The following is a 12,329-nucleotide window of genomic DNA, read 5'->3' as shown; positions in this document are numbered from 1 at the left end:
AAAACATATCTGGAGGGGATCTTTAACAATAATACCAAGCCAGCCAGTGATGGAGCTCACATGGTTTTTCTACAGTGTATGTCTGTATTATAGAACCAGCTCCTGTAAATTGCCAGGGGCTAAAATGTCGTCCTGGATGCTTACTCTTATTATAAGTGAGAAAGGGAAATATTTAGGCACAGCATGCCTTGAGCTAAATGCTTATGTCGGCATAGGAACATGTTGATGTTCACCACCCTTAGTTTAGCCTGTCAGCATGCCAATATATGCTAATTAGCACTAAAAGTAGTTTTACAGGTATCTGGTTACAAACCAAGGTATTGGACAGATTAAAAATTGCACCTGAGTCATGGGTTCACTAAAATCATTAGGGTTCATGAATGTCTGGACCAAATTTCATGGCTATTCGTCCAATAGTTGTTGAGATATTTCTGTCTAAACCAACGAGGTGGACGTATTTAGAGTGGTCATCCATACAGCCATGCAGCTAGGGTGGCTAAAAAAAATCAATTTGTGTAACTTTAATACCAGCATATGTCTGTTTTGAGAAGTGTGTGAGTCCCCTTAAATGAGGATTTTTCCCCCTTTAGTTCTGGTGATTATAGCTGTGTGCACACTCTGGTCCAGAGCAAATCATAAAATTTGGTAGGGATATCAGTGGTCCCAAGATGTTTGGGAATGATTTTGTTTTCCTCATGACCTTTAGTCTAGTGTCAGGCTAACCATTCTATGTGTACTTGTTGAACTTCTACAACACTTGATCTATGATATAAGGTTTTCCATGAAATGTTAATCTTATGGAGAAATTTTCAATTAATTTTACTGAAAATTCATGCAAACAATGGTAAAAACCCTTTAAATTTTAATGACACCATCACCTTTCCTCTAATGCTACTCTAAGGAGTGTACAGGATAAGTTCACCCAAATCATACCATAAAAGGTTATCCAAAACCACCCGAAACATCCAGTCCAGTCAATAAAACACAACAACTACAAGTACTTATTAATTTATTTACACAATTTTAAAATACACAAATACAGTGGCATTACAAATGAGGAGCAAAAGTCTTAAGGTGGGGGTGGAAAGACAAAGATTTCCCATGAATCAACAGTAAGATGCATTGTGGGACATGAGCAACCATCTCCACTGTAGTTAAAAGTAAAATCAGACAGGAGGTGAAAATAAGAAATAACTGAGTGAAGCAGACATGAACGACAGACTGAAAAAAACTATTATACCATGTAAAGTGTACTTGCATTTATCATAGCCATCATCAGTGAGACAAGTTAATCCATCACTTTTTTTGTTTGTTTTTCAATCCCACAGGTGATGTATATTTAAAAAAAAAAAAAAAAAAAACCTGCGTTAGCAGGAACTCTAATGGAGTGAAGCATTCCCTGTCCCTCCATACGCTGTCATCATCCCAAACCGGAGAGCGGCTCGTGTGGACGTGGTAGACAGAGTAGGCACATCCTATACACAACATCAGAACAAACACGTACAAATAACCACTACAACCCCTTCCCCCTTCAACTACAGAAAATGGCCTACAATACTTTGCAACCAGTCTACCACATCGAGAAATTTCTACTTCAAAATCTGCAGGATTTATTGGTCAGGTCGGCCGACCGAGAGGAGCCGCACGAGGCTCCAGCTCCGATACCACTGGGACTCAGCCATGACCTCGTTTCTTAAGACAACACTCCGTCCAAACCTCTCCAAAACCTCCCCCAGTTCCATCCAGCCTGATGTTAAAGCACACCTGGCCATTTTCCACCTGGACTCTCACATCATTCATCTGATGGGGATGTGCCAAGCTGCTCTGAAAGATCAGCGTCAGATTTAATCCAAGTCCGATGATCTTTTTCAATCCCTTGTTTATCTCACCTTACTAAGCTGTGTCTATGCCAGCTGTTTCTAAGGTTCATAAAAAGATTTTTAACTGAAATGAGTCCCCTTATTATGGGGTCAAGCTCCAAAACACAGGATTATGGATTTCCCATAATGCAGCTTTTATCAAAGCTTCTTCAGACCCCTAGAAGACATTGTACAACTGTTTTCGCAGGCTGAGTAGTACTCCCTGTAAATTGATTTTTGATGTATAATAACTGGTGGAGTGTCCCTTTAACACAGAACCGTACAGGACTAATGCTGATGTAGTTTGAATGTGCACTGTGTAACCATGTTGTAAGAGAATATCAAAGGTAATAGAATAATTTTACCAAAGACCTATTTGTTTTGCTCACCAGGAGGCTTTTCTCCAACATAATCCCCCAAATGACAAACATTAACCACTGTTTTGCCTTTGGCCTACAGTTTTGATGCTCTCTGTCATGGTTTTTCCAGCTCCCTGTTTGCGCCGGGCTGGCTAACTAAAACATTTTAAGAAGTGCAATATCGATAGTGAAAGCTGTAAATTGTGGCAAGTATCATTACATTGGAAAAGACATTATTTAAGCGCTTGTGAGGTTGGTTTTTGTGGTGTCTACTGGGCTAGGAGGACTGTGTTGGTGAGCCACATCCAGACAAGGTGCAACGTTCTGAAATTTTGGTCAAAGTTGATGAGTGTTGAACAAGGACTAGGTAGGAAATGGTTTGAAGGTATGCTTGAAAAAAATTTTTAAAAAAAGAAGCTGCATTTGGACTCAAAGTGGAAGCAGATGGAAAGATGGTCTGGAGTGGCGTTTAGGAGGCAAAGAAGTAAAAGAAAGAAAACCCTCGACCCCACCCGTTTGAGCTTGTACAACCCTAGGACAGAACCACACAAACACACAGAAAACCACATCACTATGCACCGGGTTAAAAACGACGTCTCATCCATTCAGTGTGGACACATCGACCCTCCCGACTATTTCACTGCTCCATTCACAGCTTTCCCAGGCAGCACACTGCAGTCACAACCTGAAGACGGAAAGAAAATGTGCTGCGTGTTTTTGGATCAACTATAACTTCCTGGTTCTAACACACCTGAGGAGGAAAAGAAAATATGGGATAACCTTTGAAAATAAAACATTAAAAGGCCTTTAGTCCCATTTTAAAAACTAAGTAGGATTATACTACCTTAAATTTAAACCTAAAACATCTAAAAACAAAAAAAGGAAAATGTGTCAACTTGTGGGATTAAAGGAGTCTTTCAGGACACAAAAGAATTTAGGCACTGTCCTTTAACACTGTCTTCTTGCTTTTCATAGTTAAAAAAGTCCCACACATTAACAACAATTAACAGACTCATCCTGATCCGTTTACAAACCCAGACAGCTTGTGACTTTGGGCCAGTGGAGCTGGTGTGAGAGACATTTTAATGCTAACAACAAAAATAAGTAAAACCAAAGTAAAAAAAAAAAAAAGGATGCCAGAGAAAAGTGAATCCATGGCTTCATCAACAGTAAGGAGGGTGGGGGGGAGGAGGGAGGGTGGGGGGGGGGAGGGGTGTTTCCACATCTTCCATGGGAGTAGAAGGGAGGCTGTGGCTGCTACTTTGCCAAGATGGTTCTCTGTCACACACACACAAACACACACACATTCCTGGTTGTGCATCTTTTCCCCCCCGTTGAGTGAACAAGAGCGCAGCCAGACTCTTGTGTGTGGGTTGTTAAGTCTTCCGCGTCCTTAAAGAGTCCTGTGTATATGTACGTGTGTGTGCGCGTGTTTGTGTGTGTGTGTGTGTATGTGTGTGTGTGTATGTGTGTGTGTGTGCGTGCTGCAGGTGGTGCATGTTGAGGCCTCCGTGGTGCACGGGTGGATGGGAGGGTTTCACCGTGGGGCTGCAGACTGGAGGCCGCTGGGTGTGACCCGGGACAGAGCCTGATAAACACAGATGGAAAAGGATTTTTATGATGATGTCACCAGCAAAAATCAATATCAACCAACAGTAAAGAGTAAGTTACTTCACAATAAATGCACTGTTTTGCGTTATTAAATTATAAGCACAGTTGCTTTATTATAGTGCCAACTGAGTCTGGGCTCAGCTACTGCTAAAAGCTAACACTTTAAACAAGTTGGCCTCTGGAATATTTACACACTGTTATTATATTTTATGTCTTTTTATATGCATTTACTGTTTTTCTGTAATGATTGTACTTGTATAACCAGAGTGACAATAAAGGAGACTCAGGCTGACTGGAGTAACGGTCACTGCTTTACAATTTGTCCAGTAAGGGAAAAAAAAGACACTACAGATCGTGCGAGTAGTGACAGTTCTGTTATGTTATGTATGTTACTACAGTTCTGTGAATTCTGGATGATTTTCTGGACATTCACATGACTGAAAAGCATCTGGTGTAGACGGTTTGGGGAAACAATAGAGAGACATTGGGCGGTTTTTGAATATGTGAAGGGGATGTGATCAAGCCAAGTTGATCTTACTAATTTTGTCATTAGACCCCTACTGCAGGGGCCTCAAGCATTGTGATTTGTTGGAATTTAAAGGTGCCCTGTGGAGTTTTATGTGGAGCACCCTGTGGAGTGTTTTTCACCAAAACACATTTTGTATATCGCTGAGGTTTAACTAATGTGTTGAGTGAATTTTATTCCACATTTAACACTTCTAACGCTGAAAAGTATTGTAAATCCTGCAATTTTTATATCCATGTTTGCTGGCTCACACTCTTCTTCTTCACTGCCTTTTGCTGGTGCATAGCTAGGTTTCTTTGTGCTTTACCGCTACCAACTGTCAATACGGAATACCAAGGAACTAGTGGCAGGAATGTATATCGCATTGAACATGTGCGTCATATGAATGTGTGATACAATCTGGAACTCACAAAAACATTCCTCCATTGCACTACTGACAATCAAACACTGGTTCCTTTAAACGTCTGAAACAAGAAGTCAACTTATATTTTTTGCAAGGAAATCACACAGAAAGCTAAATCCTTCAGAGTAAATCTAGACCATCCTCCCCTCTGGTCAGAGATATGTTTCCCAAAATTATGTGCGACATGTTCAAGTTTATTTATCCCACATTTAATCAACACTGAACTCTGACACACCCTAAACTGCTCCTAAGTACCTTATCTTATCACCGTTCTATTTATTACAGTGTAACCTTTTATAGTAGTCTGTATTGCTTGTGACGTAACAGCACTTTTAACATAACTGACTGTCTTATTGTTTTATTGTGTTTTTATTGAGGTTATGAAGGTACACAACAAGGTCCTCTTATGGGAAATAAAGATCTGAGCTTGACAGATGCAAACAGTCTCTATGGAAAGTGAGGTCTATAGCAGTCATTTTAAAATTGGCAAAATCACATTGTTTTGGTTTTTTTGTAATTTGGAAACATCTGCAAACCGACCCTTTAAAATGAAATGAACTTGCTGCTTTAAATAGACAAGCTGGCTGAGCAATAACAATGCCAGTAACTGTCTGGGTTTACATGTATACACAAGAAATAGTCATAGCCGCGCATATCAATAAATGCAAATGACTTTAATTATTCATCAGCATTTGGATTATTCATGAGCTGCACTTTAAACAAGATAATACAGCAGCAGAGATCAAAGCAAAAAGCAGAGACAAAACAAAAGAGCACTTTAGTTCAGTGTGTGTTAGATACACTTGATCAACTTCTTGATCAACACCTAAACTGGTCAGTAGAACAACAGCGGTCGGTTTGTAGGAGACTGAAATAGATGTCAAATTAAGCCTTTGTTTTTCATTTTTAGTGATGACTGGCTGTGACACTCTTTGACCTCCTGGGGGAGCACAACGTCTACAAAAATGAAAAAAAACAAAGCACCTAGTGAAGCCATTAAACAGCAGATTGCTGCTGAAGTGACTTCAGCTTCTCTGTTCACATCCGCACTAGCAGAAGTTTGGTGGGAGATCCTCTTAAACTACTTCCATAACAAGACAGGTGACTATTCACACTCAACATGTTGGACTCCTACTAAAACTACTGCTGCTATTGAAGACTTTGTGTACTATTCAGTTTATGGACTTAAATATTTTAAAGGATGAACACTGACATGTCTGCAACTACTCTGCAATATCAATCTCATTTGCTCTCTTCTTGCTTTGTTTGCTGACTGATTCTAACACTCTTCATGTATGTGATTTATTTCCAACTGAAAATGAAAAAGGGGGAACCAACCAACACTTGGTACAGGGCCAAGAGGAAGTGCACTGTCCTTTAACACTGCCTGACAGTGTTTTGTATGTTATGTTCTCTTGTGATAAATGGTTCCTATTTGAAGTTGTGCCAATCTTCAGCAACTGACCACAGATGATTCATTCCACATTTACATCATATATATCTGTTACCTGTGAGGTGGACATGCGGGATGTGTCCTGGCGTCCCGTCAGGTCTGAGGAGGAGATGTTGACAGGTGCTCCACGATGAAGACGCATGCTGACCTTCCTCTCCTTCTCCAAACCTGAAAAAGGTACAAGAAGTCAAATTATTACAATCAGGGGAAGCAAAAGATTAAGTAGACTGTGTCTGTTTAAAAAGCCACAGAGTGAGTTGGTAACTTTGTGTTTGTTTTCCACCTGTGTGACTCTTTACAACTTTGCTGAATATACAAGTCTCCTTTTTACAATATGAACGGACATCTTTTCTAGATATAAATTGCAGCATGTGAAACAACAAACATGAGGAAAACATAAATTGAAAGATCTGCATTTTCAACAGAATACAGCAACTCACACCAGCAGATGAAAAGATGTGAAGAGACACCTGACTTTAAGCCCCTGCACAGTGTGCGATAAATGCAATCTTGCTGAAAACTGCACAATGTGAAGGGGCTTTGAAAACTCTATGTGAGTGTGTGTGTGTGTGTGTGCTGACCTGTGTGTGACGCAGGGTTGAGTGGTGAGGGGGCTGCGACATCCTGAGCTGCTCTGGCTCTTCCTGAGGCAGAGGCCATGCCCCTGGCCCCGGGGTTCCTGCTGTGCCTCAGCCTCTCCTCCCGCTCCCGGCGCTCCCTCTCTGAGTCCTCCACGGCTCTGTTGGCACCCTGAAACACACACAAACACACATTTTAAGGTTTGTCTCTCAATATGTACAATCCTGTAATTTGGCTATAATAACAGAACTATGTATAAAGTTACAGATCTATAAATCAACTTGGTGGAATGAACTGAATCCACTCTCATTGAGATAATACAACTTACAAATTTGAGCATGTTCCAGTCGAAGACGTAGTCGTAAGAGAAGCCTTGTCTGTGGAAGAGGTTCCTGAAGAGCTGGCGGAGGTATGAGTAGTCGGGCTTGTCGTCAAACCGCAGTGAGCGGCAGAAGTTCAGGTAGGTGGCAAACTCAGCTGTAGGGTCAGAGAGGACAAGGAAACTCACAGTGAGCTTGCTGGCACATACTTCAACACAGACAATACAAACACAAGAACCGTGCAGAGAACTTTCCACAAGTGCTGTGATGTAATTTTTTTTCATGTTTGCCTTCTCTGTCTGTTCTTCAGTTAATAAGACTTTCAAGAACTCCTTTACAATGTGCATTAAAGAGGTGCTTTCAGTCACAGCAGTGAGGATTTGGTTTGCATCAATGTGAGGACACAAATCTTAAAATCCTGCACTGATGTAACAGAAGATGAGAGGGAGCAATCAAACTTACATGGGTAGCCTTTGCAGAGGACCTCAATGGGCGTCGACATTTTCTTCTCGCTGATGCGTTCATACTTCTGCCTCTTGGTGGCAGCTTTGAGGCCTTGCCAGGGCAGAGAACCCAGGTTGAAGTACATGAGGACGTAGCCCAGCGACTCCAAGTCGTCCCGTCTGGACTGTTCTGTAGACAGAGAGAGAGAGAGAGGGGAGACAGTGAGGATCATCAGCCTGGAGGAGTCTTAAAAGACGTTTCTACTCATGGCAAAAGTCATCATATTTTGGGAGCGGTCTTACCGATGCCCAGATGTGTGTTTATGGAGGCGTAGCGGGCGGTGCCGGTCAGGTTCTTGTTCTCGCGGTAGGGGATGTGCTGGTGTGTGCGGGCGTCACGGTATTTCTTGGCCAGGCCGAAGTCGATGATGTAGACCAGGTTGCCTTTCTTTCCCAGCCCCATCAGGAAGTTGTCTGGCTTCACGTCTCTGTGGATGAAGTTCTTGGAGTGGATGTACTCAATGCGGCTGATCTAGAGGGAGAAAAGCAGGAGAACCTGACGTCAGCTACAAGAAACATCTGATCATCCAACATCCAATTAGTGAGCTTAAAAGTTAGATGGAGCTCCAGTGGCAAGGTGAAGTAATGTTCAGGTTTGTAGGACTCTTTTTGGATCAATCCATCACTTTAATGTGGAATAACAGCCTTATAGTGCTAATGTAGGAACAGTTTTATAAGAACACTGCGTTTCTTATTGTGTAAATAATGTCCCAGAGATTCAAGTCTATTGTTATTCTTTTAGCTCTCTTTAAAATGTGGAGGCTGTAAACATGACCTTCATTCAGATGTTTGGCTCTATTTACTGTAAACCTCTTCATTCAATTTTCATGGCCTTCCAAGATGGTACATTATAGATGGGACATTTGTCTTGATGAGAGTTAGATGAGAAAATTAATACTTCTCTCATGCTTGTACGATATCTATGAAGCTACAGTCAGCAGCTGGTTAGCTTAGCTTATCATAAAGACTGGAAACAGCTAGTCTAGACGCTGACGTAGTCTGAAGGTGACAAAAATCTATCTGCCAGAATTCAAAGTCCTTTTAATTCAAAGTTCAAACTTCAAGGCTTGTGGTGGTGGAGCTTTTGCTCTTCTGGTTCCAGGTTGTGGAACAGATCTTGCTCTGAAGGTCTGATCAGAGAATTTTAAATCTCATCTAAAGAAACATTTATGCTCAAAGGGATTTTATTGATACTTACTTGCCCTGATTTGCTCTCACTGTTAAGCAACTTTTGCTTTTCTTTATGATAAATATTTATCTTGGTGCTTCTTACTGTTTTTTGTAAATGTGAAGCACCCTTGTTTTGAAGTGCTGTGTAAATTAAGGCTTTACTTGCTTACTCTAAAGCTCACTAATTGGCTACAACGTGCTGTTTTTACACTTCGGTTTTTGTACAGATTAAATAAACAAGATATAACGTGTTAATAAGTGAGCTTTAGAAGTGCCAGTAGGTGGATTTTGTTACTTTTGGACAGAGCCAGACTAGCTGTTTTCCTCTGTGTTCAGTCTTTATGCCAAGCTTACCAGCTGCTGGCTGTAGCTTCATATTTACTGTGCAGGCATGCCAGAAAGTACTTAACTACAGAAAATACTAATCGTTCCAGCAACTAAACAGTCCCTGTGCTCTCTAGCTCTCACCATCTGATCGGCCAGCAGCAGGACAGTCTTGAGGCTGAACTTCCGAGAGCAGAAGTTGAACAGATCCTCCAGACTGGGCCCCAGCAGCTCCATCACCATCACATTGTAGTCGCCCTCGGCCCCGCACCACTTTATCGTCGGAATACCCACTGCAGGAGGAAAGAAGGGAAAAGGTTACATTTAGTACTTATTTACTATTTACATGGAAAAAGTGTTACTACAGAGCATACAGCTGACAGGTTGATTTACATTCACCGTGATGAATCAATGTAACGGCAGTTGTGTTTAAGAATGTCGTCTGGCTTTACTTTAGGTTGTGTTATGTAACTTGTACTCCGAGCAGGCCACAGCAAGTTCGAAACACTCTAGAAGGTGCATGTAGATACAAAGATATGCACACAAGCACCAATACAGTGCCACAAGTTCACTTTTCCAAGTATCCAAAATATTTTTTATTTGGGGGTTATTACAAAACTATTGTTTTGTGGCTGTTAAGTTTCTTTTCCAGCAGACATTTTTTTCCTGTTGAACTGTCTGCTGAACTGTGACTGAAGTGAAAAACACTCAAATGGCAAAAAAAAAAAAAAAAAAAAAAAAGTTTGTGGTTGAGACTTACTTTCAGATTATTTTAAAAATGTCTGATACGGGCCAGAGTCATGTGACCATTGAGAACAAAATGGCTAAAACGTGAAATCATGCTCATACTGTCTGTGCATGCCCCCACACACAGGAGGACTGTTGCAGCACAGGCCAGCTGGTTTAGTAGTAGCTGGTAATTGGCTGACGTTGCCAAGGCAAAGAGGCCATCTGGCATTTCCTTCTACAGGCAGACAGTAACAAAATGCTGCTGCTCAGCACCTAGTGCACACACACACACACACACACACACTCTGCATCAGCTATTTATATACGTACAAACGCAAATACATCCCACAGTCTGGGTCACCCAACATGCCCCATTAAATCCTACCATGCTGGAACAAAAATACAAATGCATGTGTGCACATAGTTGTGCTGACAGAGCCGAACCGTCTCTTTCATATGCTTAAATAGTCAAGCAGACCGTTTGCTATGAAGACTGAAAAAACTAATAAACATGATAGAAGGAAAACTGGTCTGAGTTTGAAGCGTGCCATGGTGGTTTTGAAAATGCAGTTGTCAGTTTTCTTCAACAAGTTGTAAAGACTACTGAGCTGGCAGAACATTTAAAGAACCAGATTTTTTTTTAGCACCCAGCAGCACCCTTAACCCCACTGTTCACACATATTGATGCAGGCTGTCTCTTGCCTCTCCCACGCCGCAGGCTTGTGGGCATGTTAAGTGTGGAGTACGTAACTTCCACACACAGCTCAGATTGGGTAAGGATTTTCTTACATTGCCAGTATCACTACACCAGCAGTTCTTTTCCAGAGCAGTATGTTTCCATGCATAGCTTTTAGCCACCGGAGTGACGTGGCTCTATGGATGGTACTGTCGGTCTGTCAGTCAGTCCTTCCCTCACTTTATCTCAATAGATTAACTGTCATGACATGAAGTTCAAACCTTCATGGTCCCCAGAGGACAAGTTGCATCTCATCTGGTAGACAGCTGAGAGCTGCTAGAGTTTATTTAAGTGCCCGACAGCTAATTCAAGATAGATCATTCAGAATCAGGAGGCTGACGATCGAGACAACCGACTCTTCCCTACATTTGTTTGAAACACTTTTATCTGTTTAAGAGGAATAGAAAACAATTTCTAGAACAAACTGAAACAAGTATCTCCAGGTTGTCGCCTGCTGCCTCGTCTCAGAGGACATTAACACAAAATCAAACCTTTTCCAGCTGCTGAAGTCGTAGTGCGAGCATGTTTTAAGAGGTTCGACTCACAATGAATGGCATCCTGTCATGTCTGTATATTAGAGTCTAACATGTTCTCCCAGCTCACCATTTACAGTTGAGTTTAAAAACATCCGCAGTTGTCAGGGGGGAAATAAATGCCACTGTAACAAAATCTGACTCTCTTATCATTACCTACCTCTGGTTAGTCTGTCAGAGATACCCAACATCCATCATTTTCTATATACAGTAGCTAGTGATTAACAAGATGGATTGATAAGTGTTGGCTTACATTTTGAAGTGCTTGTAAATATTGATGTGAACCACTTAGTTCCTAAAAGCCCCAGCAAGACTTTACGGAGTTGTACGTTGTAGGATGTGTGTGTAAATGGTGTGTTAGAGTGTACTGTACCTCCACCCTGCATCATCTTGTAGATTTTGCTCTCTATGTGGAGCTGTGGGTGTTTGGTCTTCACACATTCCAGTTTAATAGCCACCTCCTCTCCGACTGAGATATCAGTGCCTAGACAGAGACAGACAGAAGGGTTAGCTGCATGACCACACATCACATCATTTTGCTTTAAAAATGTTACATACAGTAGTGAGTGCACAGATGTTCACAAAGGAATGGAGTATAAGCAGTTAAATGAGTACTGCTGTCGGGTCAAAGTCCAACGTCAATGCCGCCTTTGTATCTGATTCATCCAAGCTCACTAACTCTATGAAACAAGTTTAAGATGATAATAGTTTGCTTTGTCAACAGGTCTCAGGAAACATCAATCATTTAAGCCGTTGGTGATTAAACTGCTGAGGTACACAAAGAAATATCAGTGGTTGTTAACACAGCAAACTCAGCCAGTCTGCACTGTAGCTGCTCTTCTTTCATGTATCTTGTTCCTACTTGCATGTGCAGCCCAGATTCCTAACAGCTATCATTACATCTTCATCTAACTCCTCTAAGGGACAAGAGAATTTGGGGAATTTTTCATTCTGAGACCACTCTCAGCTGCTCTCTGTGATCTGACAAATCAGAGCTCCAGCTGCGTTCTTCCTAAATATGGTGAAGGGGTCCAGTTCCCTCCATATAAACACAGTAACTCGACTCCAGGTTATGTAATCCCATTTCAGTTGAGACGCACACACACCCACACGGCTCATATCGTGTAGGCTAACAGCAGCACCAATGGTGCATCATTGATCTCTCTGTATGATGTCATCTGGACGGGCTGGGCTGCACTCAGCAGGGCGGGGCGCACAACTGAG

General features: G+C 41.6%; 1 protein-coding gene across 1 annotated transcript in view; it reads right to left on the bottom strand.

Annotated features, from left to right (window-relative positions):
- Positions 1–992: 992 nt before the first annotated feature.
- csnk1da (casein kinase 1, delta a) overlaps positions 993–12,329 on the bottom strand; it is a 20,137-nt gene continuing 8,800 nt past the window's right edge. Inside the window, exons 2-9 of the mRNA XM_042391733.1 lie at positions 11,479–11,589; positions 9,252–9,400; positions 7,857–8,085; positions 7,573–7,743; positions 7,119–7,267; positions 6,793–6,961; positions 6,267–6,379; positions 993–3,806 (exon numbers count right to left, since the gene is read on the bottom strand). Coding sequence (XP_042247667.1) covers positions 3,756–3,806; positions 6,267–6,379; positions 6,793–6,961; positions 7,119–7,267; positions 7,573–7,743; positions 7,857–8,085; positions 9,252–9,400; positions 11,479–11,589 — 1,142 coding nt within the window. The 3' untranslated portion in view covers positions 993–3,755. The remainder of the gene's footprint in view (positions 3,807–6,266; positions 6,380–6,792; positions 6,962–7,118; positions 7,268–7,572; positions 7,744–7,856; positions 8,086–9,251; positions 9,401–11,478; positions 11,590–12,329) is intronic.

The sequence above is a fragment of the Thunnus maccoyii genome, chromosome 18 (genome assembly GCF_910596095.1).
Source record: "Thunnus maccoyii chromosome 18, fThuMac1.1, whole genome shotgun sequence".
NCBI lineage: Eukaryota > Metazoa > Chordata > Actinopteri > Scombriformes > Scombridae > Thunnus > Thunnus maccoyii.
This window is presented reverse-complemented; position numbering and strand designations above follow the sequence as displayed.